Source organism: Carcharodon carcharias, chromosome 2 (genome assembly GCF_017639515.1).
Source record: "Carcharodon carcharias isolate sCarCar2 chromosome 2, sCarCar2.pri, whole genome shotgun sequence".
Lineage (NCBI taxonomy): Eukaryota > Metazoa > Chordata > Chondrichthyes > Lamniformes > Lamnidae > Carcharodon > Carcharodon carcharias.
The window spans coordinates 205,855,186-205,874,742 of NC_054468.1; the positions used below are offsets into that span (position 1 = coordinate 205,855,186).

At 43.2% G+C, this 19,557-nt stretch overlaps 1 protein-coding gene across 9 annotated transcripts in view; it reads left to right on the forward strand.

The window, feature by feature from the left end:
• The window catches only part of LOC121272215 (tetratricopeptide repeat protein 7A-like), a 319,628-nt gene extending 303,519 nt beyond the window's left edge, over positions 1 to 16,109 (forward strand). For all 9 annotated transcript variants that reach the window (XM_041178745.1, XM_041178766.1, XM_041178758.1 and 6 more), the window contains one exon: positions 14,171 to 16,109. In XM_041178745.1, coding sequence (XP_041034679.1) covers positions 14,171 to 14,392 — 222 coding nt within the window. In that variant the 3' untranslated portion in view covers positions 14,393 to 16,109. The remainder of the gene's footprint in view (positions 1 to 14,170) is intronic.
• The last annotated feature ends 3,448 nt before the right edge of the window (positions 16,110 to 19,557 follow it).

A 19,557-nucleotide genomic window follows, 5' to 3' on the forward strand; every position in this document is an offset into this window, starting at 1 on the left:
CGAGAGCAAGGCAGTGAATTGAAATAGTAGGCAACCAGTAAGTCAGGTTCTTGCTTGTTGACTGAGCGAAGATGTTCCGCAAAGTGGTTATCCAATCTGCATTTGGTCTCCCAGTTTAGAGGAGACCGCATAGTGAACAGCAAATACAGTACACTAAATTGAAATCGCTGCTTCACCTGGAGGCAGTTTTTGGGGCCTTGGAAGGTGAGGAGAGAGGAGGTAAAAGGACAGGTGTTATACTTCATATGATTGCTTGGGAAGGGGGCAAGGGGTTGGGGATTTTTTTTTATTCAGTGAATGTGGGCCATCCCTAATTGCCCTTGTTCAGAGGGCATTTAAGAGCCAACCACATTGCTATGGGTCTGGAGTCACATGTAGGTCAGACCAGGTAAAGACAGCAGATTTCCTTCCCTAAAGGACATTAGTGAACCAGATGGATTTTTACAACAATTGATAATGGTTTCATGGTCATCATCAGACTTGTAATTCCAGATTTTTATTGAAATCAAATTTCACCATCTTCTGTGTTGGATTATGAACCCAGGTCCCCAGAGCATTACCCTTGGTCTCTGGAATACTAGTCCAGTGACAATGCCACTACGCCACCATCTTCCCTAATTAATTACAACTTGTATTTTTTTTTCATTAATTTATTTGGTAAGGATGCTTTGGTGATATTCAGACAAAGCACTGTATCAAGATCTATTCTGACGATAGAACTATTGGACCTTTGCCCCTCTCATTAAGCTTGTATTGGTGCAAATACCCCTTTTTCTCTTTCCATGGATCATCATTTAGGAATTAATGTGAGTTTGCTCCTATTCCAAAATTTAAATGCTGGAAATTTGACCTTTTTTCCACTATTGCTTACAGTCCCAATTTTTAACATTCTGGCACTTTGTCAATCTGTTACTACTGCCATTTGCCTCTGTGTGCCTACAGGAAGTGCCCCTGGTCTTCATAGAATTCTTCAGGAACAACAGATCCTTAGCACAAACAGTATTCATATAGGGCATGTTGTACTTTGTCCATCTCCTCTGGGATGGTGAGCATTGCCTCCATTTCTTTCTTTAAAAATGTTATTAGTTCTAGTGACATTGTAACACTTAGGCTCTGAGTTTTGCTGCTTTAACATAGCCTAAACATTTGTTAGCCTAAACATAGTTTCAGTCCCTACTTCGTCCTCAATCTGAGTCATATCTAATGGAAACAGAGCCAGATATGTCAGGGTTGTAATGTCTGAATAGTCAATCAATTTGCTGTTGTAATGACTACCTGCTTTTATTCTCAAACTTTCTAGACTAAGAGTAAAAAGACTAGAAGAGAATACATTGGAGTGTGATTGCTACAAAATACCTACCCCATTTGGAGCCATTTAGTGTTCGACCAACAATGAACAAGTACCACAGTATTAGGGGTAGTAATGTCAAAAGGGAGAGGCTCATTCCTGGTGATTTCTCGCAGCTTCTGGTATGAAGCTATGGGAATATTGACATTCTTGGGAGAGCAACCATCCGCTAGCCTTCAGTAGCAATGTTGTTTATCCAGGTGAACCACAGTTGGGAATCATTTACCAGAAGGAAAATTACATAAAGGAAAATACATTTGCCAGTGGGAAAATGAGGGAAAAAGATGATAAAATTAAAGCACCAGTTTCCAACAACTTGCATTTAATTGAAGTCCCAAGGCCCTGATGAATAAATAAAGATGAATTGTGTTTCAAATAAGAGGACAGCATTGTACACAAGTGTAAATGACTAAGCTGCAGTTATAAGCCATGTTAGGACTCCTGTTATTTCCCTAGAATGTGTTTCTTTATATATTGGGAGACAGACAGTCTAATTGAAACACAACGCTAAAGTTGATTGGGAATACAAAAAATAAGTATGAAAGTAATTGTTGTTCACATTGACCATGTATTGTCAGTCATCTGCACAACAAAACTGGAGGGGAGATTGCCCTAACTGACTCCTGCTGCAGTGTCTTACAGCTAATTTGGAAGCATTCTCTAAAATGTTAACCTATTTTCACTTTTGGACCCTGATTGATTTCCAGTGTAATTCCAGCATTTTCTGTTCCTATGTTCGGCTTATTTTCTTACTTTCTTTGTTCGGTGTTTTAGAATTTAAGTAGTAAGGTAGAGAACTAGTTAACTTGTGCAGTGTTACAGGCCCCTCAAATCACCCTTGTTTCAGTGAAATTCAGTGATTTACTTTAAGTAATATTTTTAAAAAATGCTTTGTTCAATTCAGTACGGCTGCTAACATAAGATCGTGTATTTCTCAAAAGGCCTCTCTGTTTCTAGTGTTCTAACCTTGGCAATGTTTTGTTTATTGGGTATGATGTGCTGTTATTTGTAGTTTGGGTGGGGGGATTAGCTGGCCAGAATGCTGCATTCCTGTGCTTCCAAAGTTCAACTTCCAGCCTCGGTTCCTATTCAGACTTGGCTGTGCTTGAATGGTGCGAGGTTTAACTGACTCTAAACTGAGATGCCATTGTGATAGTTGTAAGCAAGGGAAAAGAGGTATGGTCAGGAGAAAAATTTAGCCCATGTAATGATTTCCATTTTACCTGTATTGTCTGAACTGGAGGTTTTAACTTAAAAATGTTTCTGTAGTCTTGTTTTCTTTTAACAAACCGGCAGCTTGAAGCTAAGCTGTGGTTGCCATGGCATTTTGGAGCATTTGTGACAAAACAAAGGTTGGGCTATTATATACAGTCTTGAGCATTTTATGTCCTTGGTGATGGCACCCAAAGAAAAACCTCTACCCTGATGTGTTTAAAAAAAGTCAAAAACAGAAACAGAAATACCTGGAAAAACTCAGCAGGTCTGGCAGCATCGGCGGAGGAGAACACAGTTGACGTTTCAAGTCCTCATGACCCTTCAACAGAACTAAGTAAAAATAGGAAAGGGGTGAAATATAAGCTGGTTTAAGGGGAGGGGGTGGTTGTTGGGACAAGCAGCCTGTAATAGGTGGAGATAACCAAAATAAGTCACAGACAAAAGGACAAAGAGGTTTTGAAGGTGGTGATATTATCTAAAGGAATGTGCTAATTAAGAGTATAAGACAGGACAGATAAGGTACAGATAGCTCTAGTGGGGGTGGGGGAATACTAGAAGTGCTAAAAGGTAGAGATAAACACTTCTAGTTCTGTCGAAGGGTCATGAGGACTCGAAACGTCAACTCTTTTCTTCTCCGCCGATGCTGCCAGACCTGCTGAGTTTTTCCAGGTAATTCTGTTTTTGTTTTGGATTTCCAGCATCCGCAGTTTTTTTGTTTTTTACTTCTAGTATTCCCCCACCCCAACTAGAGCTATCTGTATCTTATCTGTCCTGCTTTCCACTCTTAATTAGCACCTTCCTTTAGATAATATCACCACCTTCAACACCTCTTTGTCCTTTTGTTTAGCACTTTTCGTATTCCCCCACCCCCACTAGAGCTATCTGTACCTTATCTGTCCTGCTTTCCACTCTTAATTAGCACATTCCTTTAGATAATATCACCACTTTCAACACCTCTTTGTCCTTTTGTCTGTGACATCTTTTGGTTATCTCCACCTATTACTGGCTGCTTGTCCTAACAACTCCACTCCCTCCACCCTTAAACCATCTTATATTTCACCCCTTTCCTATTTTTACTTAGTTCTGTTGAAGGGTCATGAGGACTCGAAATGTCAACTGTGGTCTCCTCCACCGATGCTGCCAGACCTGCTGAGTTTTTACAGGTATTTCTGTTTCTGTTTTTTATTTTGGATTTCCAGCATCTGCAGTTTTTTGCTTTTATCTCTGTGTTTTTAAAAAAAAAAACCTGTCCAGGCTGTGCAAATAAAATTCAGATCAATACACCTCAGTCTTCCAATTGAGCCTACTTAATCCAAAAAGCATTGATTGTAAGCCAAGGCTTCAATTGTCTAGTAAACCCTTTTGTTTTGTGAATGGAGAAGTAGATTATCCTCTTACTCATGAGACCTGGGGTAAATCTAACCCTGACTGATGGGATGAAATATCTCTTCTGTCTTTCTGTTTGGTTGTGGGGGTCCTACATGAGATGTGTATGGGTAGTCTCAACACAAAGTCCTAGCAGGTTTGGGGCCATAGCAATAAATTTCCCCTTTATCAATAATTGGTAACAAGATGCAGAGAAGCCACAAGAGATTACTTTTTTTGGGAAATGGAAGATGCTACAAAGTAAAACATACTATTCCAAGGTTTAAAACTGAAGTCTAATGTGAGGACAAATTAAAAGTATTTACCCTGCATCTAACGTCATAATTGATGTTGGCACTAGTTGCTGGCACCAAAAAGTGTTAAATTTGGCAGCTTAAAACTCTCTCATCTTAGTGCATATTTTAAAGAATGTTTCTAATTGCCTTTAGATTGGGTAAAGTGCCACATTAATACCACCAATTCCTGACACATGTCTCAACCAGAGGTGGAAACCCCAAAGCATGTATAGAGGACTTCTAAGGCTAACTGCTGGGAAGATCCAGTAGGGAAAAAAATCAGTCTTCTGAAAGGCCACCCTCAGAAAACATGGCAAATTTACTTTGTGTTCGCCCTGGCTGCGCAAGAATCATTGAAAGTAGCGTGGGGCTAGTGCAAGAGAAGATCATCTTACAAAGGAGCATTGTAAACTTGCCTAACTTAATTTTTGACAGCTCATCTATGTTAACTAACTCTTTGCCAAAATGCAAAGTATTTTAAAATTGAATAAAATCTACCTTAAACATAGTAATATATTTTCACAAAATTCATGAATGGATGAAGGACTAGAGAGATTTCCAAGTTTGCAGATGACACTAAGTTGGGGGCCACAGTAAGGGGAGAATTTTCTCCCCGTTGGGCGGGCCGGTTGGGAGTGGGCTTGGAGCCGATCGCTGCCCGTGATCAGCTGCACATCATTTAACATGGGCAGACCAATTAAGGCCCGCCCAGCGAGACGTGCACCCGGTACCACTCAGCGCTACCTGTGCGGGCAGGGGCGGGGAAGGAGAGTCTAGGCCTCCACTCTTTCGCAGGGGAGATTAATTTCATAATGAAGCATTGAAAAACAGAAAAAATAAAATTATTCAGACGTGTCCCTTCATGTGACAGTGTCACATGAGCTGGGACATGTTTATGAATTTTGATAAAAATGTTTATTTCATTAATAAATCCTTCATGAAACCTCATCCCACCCGTGGATAAGGTTTCCATGAAAAATGCGAAGGCCGCCTGGGCTCTTCGCCTGCCTGCCAATCTTAAGGTTGGACGGGCAGCCCTGACAATTACTTTAATTAGTTTATTAATGCCCTTAACAGGCCTTTGACAGTTTGATGGGCGCGCAGCCGACTCCAGTGCACGCCCGCCAAACTAAAGATCCGAATGACACGCAGTGACGTCGGGACGCACGCCCTATGTCGCCGCGCGTCATTTTACACAAAGGCGCGCAGGGTGAAGATTCTGCCCTAAGTTGTGTGGATGGGAGACAGAAATCACAAAGGGGCGCAGAAAGATGGGGCAGAATTTTTTGCTTGGTGTGCGGATGCATGCCTGACACACTCAAGCGTAAAATAGCACACGATGACACCAGGCGAACAACCCGGCGTCATCACGCACTCGCATGATATTTCGGTCAGCGGGCATACGCTAAACTCGGAAGCGCCCGCTAACAATTAAGAGGGCTATCAAACCTGTTAACGGCGCAATTAACTGGGATTTTTTGCTTGCTCGTTCAACGTTATGGTTGGCAGGCGGGCGAGTCGGCCAAGCGGCCTTTGCATTTTTCCGGAAACCCCATCCAAGGGCGGATGAGGATTCTCATATTAATTTTAAAAAATAAAAATGTTTGCACAGAATTTTCATCATCCATGTGTTCCAGTGACTGATTCTGATGCTTGGGCATTTTTTCCTGTTTTTTAAGATTTTTTTTATTGCATTTAAATTCTTCAGCTCTGTGAGGCAGCTCTCTGCCTTTAGGGAGCTTTCATTCCACGCTCCCCCGCTGCCTTCAGTGCTCTCCCTCCTCCCGCCTTCCCCCCCCCACCCCCCCCCCCCCCCCCCCCCAACCACCACCACCCATCCTACCAGCGCTGATCATATCAGCACACACTTCAAGTTGGCTGGCCGTTAATTAGCTAGCCAGCGTGAAATTGTGGTCGGGGGCCAATTGTGTTCGGCGGTCTGTTTCCCAACTGTTCCCACACCCGCCGATCGTGCCTGCCCATGGAGCTGAAAATTCAGGCCATGAAGTTAGTGGACAAAACTATGACCAATAGAATTTGAAGTGGAGAAGTCTCAGGTCTTCCACTTTGGGTATGAGAAAGACAAATCAGAATATTTTCTTCATGGTAAGAAACTAGAAAATGTGGAGGAGCAAAGGAATTCACTGATGTATGGCCCAGTGCACAAAGCATTTAAAGCTAGAGTACAAGTGCAAAAATAATCAAATAGGCAAGTAGAATGTTGGCCATTATGTCAAGGAGGTTGGACTAGAGGGGTAAATGTGTTGCGTAAATTGTACAGACAGAGCCTTCGTCAGACTCTGCTTGGAGTATTGCATTCAGTTCTAGGTGCCAAACCTCAGGGCAGATATATTGGCCTTGGAGGGTGTATAGCACAAATCGCCTTAAAAGGTTAAATTACTTGACTTGTATTCCTTTATGTTTAGTAGATTGAGAGGTGATGTAATTAAGATATTTACAATGATAAAGGTTTTTGATAGGATGGATGCTATTTTCTCTGGTGGGGTGGAATCCAGAACAAGAGGGCTTATTCTTAAATTAGAGCTAGGCCATTCAGGGGTAAAATTAGAAAGTATTCTTCACACAAACCTAGAACTTGCTCCACAAAAAGACTGTGAATGTTAGATCAACTGAAATTTCAAGACTGAGACTGACAGATTTTTGTTGGTAGGGTGATAAAAAGTTTATAAATAGAGTTGAGATGCCTTTTATTTCTTCAAGATGCGGGTGTCACTGGCAAGGCCAGTATTTATTGCCCATCGTAATTATCCTTGGGTGATGAGCCGTCGCCTTGAATTGCTACTGTCTGTACTGTGTACGTTCCAGAATTTTGACCCAGGAATAGAATATTTCCAAGTCAGGATGATGCGTGACTTGAAGGTGGTGATGGTCCCATGCACCTGCTGCTCTTGTTCTTCTGGACAGTAGGGTTTGGGTTTGGAAGGTGCTGTCGAAGAAGCCTTGGTAATCTTGCAGATGGCACACATGTTGTGGCCATGGTGTGCCAGTGGTAATGGGAGTGAATGTTTAAGCAGTGGACAGGGCATCATTCAAGCGGGCTGGTTTGTCTTTGATGGTTTCAAGCTTCTTGTGTTAGATTTTCACTCATCCAGACAATTCTGTTGCTACTGATGGCCCAAAGTGCATCATCAATGCTCAGTTTTGTGCTCCTAGGTCTGTTCTGAATTCATTCTATTTAGCACAGTGGTAGTAATATGCAACATGTTGATGGATATCCTCGGTGTGAAGGAAGGACTTTGTCTAAACAAGGACTGTGCGATGGTCATGATAAATGCATCTGTGGCAGGTAAATTGGTGAGGACGAGGTCAAGTAGGTTTTCTCTCTTGTTAGTTCTCACCACCTGCTGCAGGCTCAATCTGGTAGACATGTCTTACAGGACTTGGCCAGCTTGGTTAGTAGTTGTGCTACTGAGCCACTCTTGGTAAAGGTCATTAAAGTGCCCCACCCAGAGAAGATTCTGCATCCTTGCTACCCTCTTCCAATTGGTGTTCAACTTGGAGGTGTACTGATTCATCAGCTGAGGGAGGCAGTAGGTGGCAATCAATGCAGGAGGCTTCCTTCCACATGCTTGACCTGATGCCATGAGACTTCATGGAGTCTGAAGTCTGTGTTGAGGATTCTCAGTGCCACTGAGAGATTGTTTTCACTGGTCAGGGAATCTAAAACATGGGGGCACACCAAGATAAGGGACCATCATTTAGAACTGAGATAATGAGAAATTGCTTCACTCAAAGGGTTGTAAATCTTTGGAATTCTCTACTCCAGAGGGCTGCAGATGCTCCATCGTTGAATATACTTAAGGCTGGAATTAGACAGACTTTTGGTTCTCAGGGAATCAAGGCATATAGGGAGCAGGCAGGAGAGTGAAATTGAAGCTCAAGATCAGCCATGATCGAATTGAGTTGTGGAGCAGGCTCGATGAGCCATACGATCTTCTACTCCTGTTTCTTCTGCTTACTCCCTCCCAACTGTACACTGTTGTGCCCCACCTCTGGTGGGTCTGTCCTACCGATGAAACAGGACATATCTAGCGATGGTGATAGATGAGTCTGGGACATTGGCTGTAAGGTCTGATTTGGTGAAAATGATTATGTCAGGCTGTTGCTTGCTTAGTCTGTGGGACAGCTCTCCCAATTTTTGCACAATTCTGATGATGTTAGTGAGGAGGAATTTGCAGAGTTGACTGGGCAGATTGTGCTGTTATCATTTCCAATATCTAGGCTGATGCTCATTGTATTTTTCTTACATTACTTTGTAGTGGTTTGATACAACTGTGTGTCTTAAAATACCATTTCAGGGAGAAATTAGGTGTTAGCCACATTGCTGTGGGTTTGGAGTCACATGAAGGCCAGACAGGGTAAGAGCAGTAAATTTCCTTCCCCAAAGTACATTAGTGAAATAGATGGGTTTTTATAATAATTCAGTAGCTTCATGGTCACCATTACTGATAATAGCTTTTTCATTCCAGATTTATTTAATCAATTGAACTTAAGTTCCCTGCTGCCCTGGTGGAATATGAACTCAAGTCTCTGGTACAGGATTTTTATTTTAATGCAAGGGCAAGATGGGCAGTCACATCAACCTTTCACTCAGGTCGGTGTGCCAGTCTCCTGATGCAAAACCAAAATGCATTTAAAAGGCTCAAAGGAGACCAGGAAAAGGCAATGGATAAATAGCCTAAGTAAGGCTATTAACCGTGTCAACACAGTCTCAATCTGACTGGTAGGACGTGAGTCAGAAAGTCACCATTGAAGAGGGAAATCTCAGAGAAATCCTCATTCACAGGATGCCAGTTGTGCAACATCAAAAGAATTATCCGTAATATCTCTTCACTCTTGAGAAGGGGATTTTGGGAGACGGACGGATTCTTTTGCATACTGGCCTCACGGGTTCACATGAGAGAGGTTCAGGAAAACGCCACAAATAAAATAGAAAAGAAGGAAGGACATAACAGGAAATGGGATTCAGCTACTCTGAAATTGGATTGGCTAGTGATGATGTGCAGCATCTGTAGAGCAGAGGCAGAGCCTGGGCAGGGGGCGGGATGGGGCGAGGAAGGAGGGCAGGAAGTCAACTTAGGCAACACCCTCAGCATGGGGTCTACCACTAAAGGAGAAGCTACCTGGACATGTTGGAGCATCAGTGCTGCAGAACTCTGTACCTGTCCAGGCAGCTGGTTGCAACCTTGTGCGCTCCCATTGAGGAGCATTGGAGAGTTCACAGGAACTGCTGCCATGGCCTTCCTGTAGCTGTAAAAGTCATAGAGACCTTGCACTTTTTGAAACCTGTTCCATCCAAGAAAGGGCAGCAAACATTGGTGGCATCTTATGACAGCAGCAAACCATTGTATCACAGAGGTGCTTTGTTTGAGATGGCAAACGATTACATTAAATTCACAGTAGATTGTAGCACTCAAGTTCAAGTAGGATTTCCCTCCCTCGCTGGATGGCCTCAGGTGCAGGCGATCATCAGTTGCATCCATGTGACCATTGAGGCATTGACTGATCAGCCATGGAGATTCCTCAATAGGAAAGATTCCAATCCTTAAACATTCAGTTGTTATGCGATCATAGCAAAGCTTTATTCAGATGTAGACACTGTCCTGGAAGCAATCCCGATGCTTTCATCCTCCAGCAATCACAGGTGCTGCCACTTTTCATGAAGCCATCTGAGATCTGTGGATGGCAGTTAGCGGACAAGGTTATCCCTTGTGGAGATGGCTGATGACTCTGGTTTGCCACTCTGCCACAGAGGCTGAGAGATACTAACTGATGCCACCTAAGCACAAGGGGCTTCCTGGTGGAGGCTCAGATACCTTGACTGGTTGGGTGGAATCCACCTGTACACTTCCTCAGGGGTCTCACGCATTGTGGTCTGTTGAGTATTCCAATACATGGCCCTGCAGAGAGATGTGGACCTTGATGGAGAGATGTTGGACCTGTAAGAGACTCAGTCTGCAGGACATTTGGAGAGGTGAGTTTGCTTCATTTGACTGAAAGGAACCATCAGTTTGTAGCAAAAGTCAACAGCCTTCCAATGACACAAACAATGCAAGGCTCCAGAGTCTGCACCTAACACACTCCTTCCCAGAACACTCTTTTGCTTTGCCAACCCTTATTTTTCATTCTCCTGTCTTTCGTCTTGATGAAATGGAAACGCAAAAGTCTGCGCTGGAGCAACACCACACCCAGTGCTTTAATGCGTTACAGTTTGATATCATTTACAACACCTAAGTGACCCACAGAGTGATATTACCGATGCGGTGGCCTCCAAGGCCACTCCTACAAGTTGCTCCCCGTGAGCTGAAGATGGAAATGGAGGCAGGCTGCTTTTGAGTGCCTGTCTGGGACTGAGATTCCCTTGGCTGTCTGCTTTGCCATGAAGCTGCTAGGGGGGGCATGTCCAAAGCTGCTGCATCAGCATCACTGCAGGGGCAGCCTTTAACCCAGGGCGCAATTCTACAGGCGCTTCCTTTGCCACAGGGGCCATGAAGGTGGATGATAATAATGGGGCCCCTCAAGGGATGCCCCTCCCCCACAATCACCATCTGATGCCTCCACAGCCCTTTCATAGAGCGAACAAAAGATGCCACCCACTCTTCCTTTGTGCCACAGTCAATGCTACATAAGGCAGCACGCATCCTCTGCATGCCAGGGCATTGTTCCTGCATCCACTCTGAACGATGCCTCCTATAGTCTTCCATGTGGTTGGCCACTTTTTCAATGGAGGAGCTCACGCATCAAAGTATTGAGTCATTGTGGAGTACATAAGATGAATGGACTCCTCCGTTCTCATTCCAAAATTCCACAGAGCCTCGGGTATGTTTGACATGGGCACACATCTCACCAGGTAGAATCACCTGTTTCTCGACTCCCGAGGCTCTGTATCTCAACCCTGCTGAAGCAAGACTGTGCCTGTCCTCTATCTTCAGAGAGCAACTGGCCACAGCTGACTCTGCCTCCCCTGAATCCTCCAGTTCTGATGTGATGTGCACTTCGCCTTGTGCTTCCTCTGTAATACCATGTGAGGACCCACTGAGGTGCAAGTATCTGCACTGGAGGAGAGTGCACAAGGAAGTATGACTGTGCAGGATATGACGTGCCTTCCTGCTCCTCCAGAATATGTTGCCAGGTTGTCAACTCCTCCCCCTCTGTAGCTGGCCCTGTGGAGATATAAGAAAAGGTGGTCATGAGAAATCGGCAGAATCAACAGGTGCTTCTGCTGCTTAAAATAATGAGATGACAGCTAAGGCATTGACAAATTGTTGCCCAAGGATTATTTCTATGAATACCCTGAGCCTGGAGATGTTAAAATTTCTTTCACCCTGGCTATGACAGACTCCCATTTCTATGTCTCCTGCATCCCTGTGGCTTGACACTTTGGCAGGATCAAGGACTAGTTCCTCAAAATGCGGCAGCAGCGTGAGCTGGGGAACCCCACCATCCAGACATGTCTTCTCGCTCTCCTTGACACTGCTCTCCTGTTGGCCTGCAAAGTGAAGAAAGATGCCATTAGGAAAGTGCCCCTGCCGCTCACCACTCCCATTTTTTCATTTGCAGAAGATGTTGCAATCTTTACCATAGCCCACATGTCCATTAGTACTCAGGTAATGAACTATACTTATGAATTATCAAGGCTGCTGTGCACACATCTCTCTGGGGAGAATGCCATGCACCCTCAGGATGCTGCTCTCTTTTGCACTCAGGTGACTGCTGATCAGAAGGCATGCCATCTGGGTCTATCTTTGGACTTACCTTTCCAGACCTCAGAAGATCATTGAAATGTTTCCAGCAATGCACCCAGTTCCTCCTCACCACTTCTCTGCTGCTGACCTTATAAGCAACCTGCAGTCATGCCATCTTGGTCAGCCTTGCAGGCCTTCTCGTGCCACTGGCAGGGAAAAGGATGTTTCTCTGTAAATGTCGCCCCTCCACTGAGGTGTCAGAAAAACAAGGGGCTGCCCTGGAACAGGGGCCCTCCCAACCTGCTATACTCTGCTCACCCCCTCCTTCCATCAACGAGGTGAATGCCAATTGCAGCAATGGCTGCTGCTTGCCTTTTAAATCGGGCTTGTTGTTTCCTGTGTCCTGCTTCCTTCCTGCGCCTCCTGCCACTGCTTAGACAGCGAATGCATCTCTGGGCCAAGTGAGTTGATTTTCAGTAAAAATAGCAACACAGTGTGTTGCTGATGTGCTGCGGGGTCAGGACCCGGAAATGAACTTGACACTGCAAACCTGACCCCGGAATTGAAATCCTGCCCCATATCCTGCCTAGGCCTCTGGATGACCAGTCCAGTAACACAGCCACAATGCTGCTATTCCCATGATTGAACTAAATGCAGAACAGCTCGAGGGGCTGAGTGCAGACTCTGTTCCTATTTTCCTTTGAGGAGCTGGTCAGCAGGACAGAGAAGATTGTAATAGATACTAAAAAAATCAGAAATTGCACCAAAGTAAATAAACAGTAAATGACTAGAAATGGAGTTAAGCACACAGGTGTTACATGCAACATGACAAATCACCAACTAGCTCACAGCTTGATCAAATGTGGAGTCAATGAATCCCATAGCATTAATTGATGAAATTTCCCAGCCCCAGTAGAAAGGAAGGGTAAATGGGAATATTAACAAAAACTCATTTAGAAAGGGAGAGATTAATGCCTAACCCATATGCTTCAACTTTGAAAGGTTGAAGGTGGAAGATTTGAAATTACATGCGTGAATTACTGCTCTTATAAACTCAGGTTATGCATGTCCAAATAGAGTGACTCATTCGCGTTGTATTTTGGAAATGCACGCATACCATTGTAGGCTGCTGTTTTGAAACTAAGAATGTTGGATTGAGTCCATCACCCAGAAGCCTCTGTGACTTCTTAGAATGAGAGTGTTTTAATTGTTAAGAGTTCTTGACTTTTTTTGTTCGTGTGTTGCTGGCAAGACCAGTATTGCCCATCCCTAGTTGCCTTTGAGCATGCCATGGTGAAGTGCCTTCTCAAATCATTACAGGCTGGGTGGTGAAGGTACCCCTGCAATGCCATTATAGGGATTTTGATGATGAAGAAATGGCAATAAACTTTGAAATCAGCATGGATACTATCCCGTGTAAGATGCTGAATCCACAAAATGCCTTAACTGGTCTGCCCATGTAAAATGGCGGCGCACCCCCAATCAGGGGTGCTGATCGGAGGCACACCTCTGTGCTCTTCAACTTCCTCCCCAAAAGGAGGAAAAATTCTGCCCCTGGTTTTGAATTGAACTGACTGTAAATAGGCTAGGAAGCTAGGTTTTCTGCTCCTGTTTGCCCTGCAGTCCTCCCTACCTGCCTGCTTGTTTAGTTCATTCTGAAAGATCCTATCGCGCTTTTTCAATGAAGACCATGGAGTTCTACTGCTGTTATGGCCGACATTACTTTGTCAGCCAATCCACCAAATACAGATCAACTGGTCAATTATCTTCAGAAAATGCTGGAAATACTCAGCACATCTGGCAGCATCTGTGGAGAGAGAAACGGGGTTAGCATTTTGAGTGGAAAATGACTCTTTTTCACAACTCGAAACGTTAACTGTTTCTCTCTCCACTGATGCTGCCAGACCTGCTCAGTATTTCCAACACATTCTGTTTTTATTTCAGATCTCCAGAATCTGCAGTATTTTGCTTTCATGTTATTACGGTGATTTATCTTCTTGCCCTTTGTGGGAACCTGTGTGAACAAATTAGCTGCTCCATTTGCCTACATATCACAACGCTTCAAATGTAATTTATTAGCAGCGAAGTGATTTGAAATGTCCTGAGGACATGAAAGATGTTCTGTAACTGCAAGTACTTTATTTTCTAAATTCATGCTTTTCATGTCCTTGTTCTTTGCATCATAAATTATGTTAATTCTCCGCATGGTGCACTGATCTTTGTGTTTTATTCTATTACAGGGAAGGACGCTGCACAAAATGGGCCGGAGTAGCTTGGCAGAGAAGTTTCTGAGAGATGCTGTTCAGGCTGAGCCGACGTCCCACGAGGCCTGGAACAGTTTGGGGGAGGTGGTGCAAAGCCAAGGGAAAAATGAAGAAGCTGTGGAATATTTTCTTACTGCATTAGAGCTGGAAGCCAGCAGTCCCATAGTCCCGTTCACTGTCATACCGAGAGAGCTTTGAAATCAATCACACGGGTCACATTTAGTATATCTTGCATTTTTCTTCCCAAAGATTTAACTCGTTGATTCATTGAGCAGTATTCAGCTACAAAATACCCAGGGTACAATCATTCTGAGCTTTTTTAGCCAATTTTCTTATTACCAAGAGTTCATAAAGGCCTCCATTCCCTGCCAGCTCCCACCAGAATAGGCCGGAGTTTTATCACTCATAGCAATTCTTTTGAAACTGTGCGAGACATAGCATGAGACATTTTGTGGGTTCAGCATCTTACACAGGATAGTATCCAGAGCAGGAGATCATTATTCCACAGCAGCTGCAGTGGCATCTTTCCAGAATAGCCTGACTGTGCTGCACCAAGAGGCCGAGCTAGATCTGTGTGACTGCCCTCAAACAACATGCACATTACAGTATGACCGTTCTTCTTCCAAGGGCCCAAGAATCAGAATTCTATTTCCTCCTCCTTGTGCTGGAAGTCAGACTTTAATTGAGGGAGTTATCAGGGACCTTCCTGCTGCATAGTGCAACCACTTTTAATATTTTTGGGTAAAATACAGCTAGTTAACTTGGAGTATCCTCCAACGCATTGATCGATTTATTCATGAACCTCAGGAATTTTTCATTATTTTAAAAATCATTTTCTAGCTACTTATTGTTCACATGATCAGCTTCATGAGACAAAGCATTTTCTACTGTAATATTAACATGTCTGTCTGGTCTGATCATTATTTAAATGTATACACCACATTGCTGGGCCTTTTGCTCACATCTTTAGTGCTTCAACTATGATTTACTGCGTACTTCATTCATCTTTTATTTTACAACAGACATTAGTCAGTGCCTTGTTCCTGTTTTTTTTCTCCCAACCCCAGAATATAGTGTGATACTTTGAGCATGACATTCACTATGACATCTTCAGTTTTATGTGGTTTATTTTACAAGAACACAATATTGCACATTACTTAGTCATGGGGAAGGTACGTTATTGGTACAAGACTTGGAATGCACATCAAGCTGTTGGGTGACAACCTATTCTTTGCTTCCCAAAAGTCTGATTATTTATTTAAAAAGGCAATACTCAGATATTAAAGGCTGATGGACAATATTTATCTCATGTATGTGTGTGATGAGGGAACTCTCGTCTTCACAAAATGCTTGCAAACCATGAAAGTATATAGTTGTTTAGAAAGATATATTTATAGTGTGGTAAATCTATTCATGTACTCTTTCACTTCCCTTCAAAGAAGTAACAAGTTTAATATTATGATAGCAGTGGAAATTATATTTGAGAATATTTAATATTGAAGAATGTGTTAGAACACTGCCTTTTTACAGAGTTTCTGGGTTTGAATGCAGCTAATAATTTTGGAGCCTTACTTGGAGTGACAAAGAATCTAACAAATGGAAATGACACACTGAAGTTGTTTCAGTATTGAGGGCAAATAGAGAGTTTAAGATGCTTGTCACACCCCAGAGAATTGCCACTGGTGGCATTAGCTACGAATCCTCACACGGGGGATATGTCAAAATTTAACGTTATTGGGGCAATGCAGGGGAAGCACTGAATTGCACTGCTTCTGGCTTGAACCACACCTTATTTTTTGTCTGTTTACTGGAAAAAAAAATTAATGAGTAATAATTGACAAATCACAATAGTCTCTGGATGACAGAAAGGGAAGTAGTCTGCAGTGGAAACAGGAAATTAAACTGTCTTATTTGACCACTGTGTTCCGAGGTTGCTTAGCACCAACTTTGCAATTTTTTATTTAAAAGACAATTGACTGTCCACTTGTGGGAACTCAGCAGAGGCAGCCCATGTCACAGTATGTGTTTCACTTCACACCATAAGCTGGAAGAGCATAACCTCATTCGCATTCACCATATTAAGCAACAACTTGAACTGCTGCTGCCTGTCAAGGAATTTCCTGTTGTACTTTTAAATGCATATAATTAGCTAATCTCATGAGACACGAGTAGATTTAAGACTAGTTCATTGATATGATCAGTTGGTTGGCAACATTGAGCATTATTGCACACTTGCCAGTTCCAACAAAATGTTTTACCTTTAATGTAAAACTAACCACCACCAAAAATAACACATTGTTAAAGTTCCTCATCAGGTGCTGCAGCACCAACATACTGTAGCTGAGCCGAAAGCTTTTCTCCTATTGCAGACTGGCCACAGCACAAGAAGAATTATATACATGAAGTCGCTCAAAGGTTATATTTGCACCTTAACGTTTCTGACTGTGGAATTTTTCATGAAGTGAAAAAAAGGTGCGAACTGTCAAGCACTGTGAAAAAAACATATCTCTTGCTCAGGCCAGCAATTCTTGTCAAAAAAAAAACAGAATTACCTGGAAAAACTCAGCAGGTCTGGCAGCATCGGCGGAGAAGAAAAGAGTTGACGTTTCGAGTCCTCATGACCCTTCGACAGAACTTGAGTTCGAGTCCAGGAAAGAGCTGAAATATAAGCTGGTTTAAGGTGTGTGTGTGGGGGGCGGAGAGATAGAGAGACAGAGAGGTGGAGGGGGTTGGTGTGGTTGTAGCGACAAACAAGCAGTGATAGAAGCAGATCATCAAAAGATGTCAACAACAATAGTACAATAGAACACATAGGTGTTAAAGTTAAAGTTGGTGATATTATCTAAACGAATGCATCACCAACTTTAACTTTAACACCTATGTGTTCTATTGTACTATTGTTGTTGACATCTTTTGATGATCTGCTTCTATCACTGCTTGTTTGTCGCTACAACCACACCAACCCCCTCCACCTCTCTGTCTCTCTATCTCTCCGCCCCCCACACACACACCTTAAACCAGCTTATATTTCAGCTCTTTCCTGGACTCGAACTCAAGTTCTGTCGAAGGGTCATGAGGACTCGAAACGTCAACTCTTTTCTTCTCCGCCGATGCTGCCAGACCTGCTGAGTTTTTCCAGGTAATTCTGTTTTTGTTTTGGATTTCCAGCATCCGCAGTTTTTTTGTTTTTATCTCAGCAATTCTTGTAGCAGTCAGTTTGAGTGAGTTCAGCCAGTTTGACATTTGTCCTGTACAGTAACTGGCTGCATGAAACCCATATGCTCGGGGAATCGGGATGCTAGCAAGGCGCTCACAATATTACAAAACCTTTATGGAATAGTTCTGCAACTGAAGATGTCTAACATGCTAAAGCACAAAGCCACCTCTTCCCTATTTCATTCACAGGATATACCTTTGTGTCAATTTAGATGCAGCTAATTGGATTTGATTTTAGGACTAAAAAAGCAGTGGGATTAGATTCATTATTTTACAGAGTAATTTGAAATACAGTCACTGATGATAGATACTTAGAAACAGGGGATAGCTTCCACATCTCACACAATGTAGAGATATCTCTCTTCCGCCGCCCCCTCCATCCCACCATGGTTCCTTTATTTGGGAGTACATTCCTGTTAGGTATAAGATGTGCCGTTTTAAATTAGAACTATCATCTTGGGAAGGTAGGACATCAAGCCTGGTTGAACGAAGAATCAGTTTTTTGAGATTTTAGTGAGAGATGAGGAAATGGGCATTATTTCAGTTTAATAGAAAGTTCATTCATTACATACGCTGCCAGCATAGAAACAGTTAAATCTAAATTACTAAAAGATTCTTTTTTAAATCATTCTTTCACGGGATGTGGGCTTCGCTGGCTAGGCCAGAATATATTGCCCATCCCTAATTGACCTCAAGAAGGTGGTGGTGAACTGCCTTTTTGAACTGCTGCAGTCCATGTGATGTAGGTACACCCACAGTGCTGTTAGGAAGGGAGCTCCAGGATTTTGACCCAGTGACAGTGACAGCGATAGCGTTCCAAGTCAGGATGGTGTGTGGTTTGGAGGGGCCTTGCAGGTGATGGTGTTCCCATGCATCTGCTTCCCTTGTCCTCCAGGTAGTAGAGATCACAAGTTTGGAAAGTGCTGTTGAAGGAGCCTTGATGAGTAGCTGCAGTGCATCATGTAGATGGTACAGATTGCTGCCAGTGTGTATCAGTGGCGGAGGGAGTACATATTGAAGGTGGTGGATGGGGTGCCAATCAAGCAGGCTGCTTTGTTCTGGATGGTGTCAATCTTGAATGTTATTGGAGCTGCACATCCAGGTAAGTGGAGAGTATTCCATCACACTCGTGACTTGTGCCTTACAGAATCACAGAATTGTTACAGTGCAGAAAGAGACCCATTATGTCTGCATTGGCTCTCCGAATGAACATAATGCCTCGGTGCCAATCTCCTGCCTTTTCCTCGTAACCTTGCACTTTATTTCTATTTAAATAATCATCTAATGCCCTCTCAAACGCCTCAATTAAACCTGCCTTCACCACCTATTTCATTCACAGGATATACCTTTGTGTCAATTTAGATGCAGCTAATTGGATTTGATTTTAGGACTAAAAAAGCAGTGGGATTAGATTCATTTGCTTCTTTTGCAAATCACTTTAAATCTGTGCCCTTTCACCTTGATCCTTTTACGAGTGGGAACAGTTTCTCCCTATATATTCTGTCCATCTCTATCAAATCTCCTCTTAGCTGCCTTCTCTCTGAGGCAAAGAGCTGCAATTTCTCCAAGCTATCTTCATAACTGAAGTTTCTCATCCCTGGAGCCATTTTTGTAAACTTCTTCTGCACTCTCTCCAATATGTTCACATCCTTCCTAAGGTGTGGCATCCTGCTGAGGTCTAACTAGTGTCCTATACAAGTTCAGCATAAAATAGATGGCGGACAGGTTTTGGAAGTCAGGAGGTAAATTACTCTCTGTAGAATTTGCAGCTTCTGACCTGCTCTGGTTGCCACAGTATTTATATGGCTAATCCAGTTCAGTTTCTGGTCAATGGTAACCCCCCAGGATGTTGCTAGTGGGGGATTCAGTGATGGTAATGTAATTGAATATCAAGGGGAGATGGTCATTGCCTGCCATTTGTATGGTGCAAATGTTACTTGCCACTTATCAGTCCTAGCCTGAATGTTGCCCTGGTCTTGCTGCATATGGGCACAGGCTGCTTCAATATCTGAGGAGTCACAAATGGTGCTGAACATTGTGCATTTATCAGCGAACATCCCTACCTCTGACCTAATGATGGAGGGAAGGTCATTGATGAAGCATTTGAAGATGGTTGGGCCTTGGACACTACCCTGAGGAACTCCTGC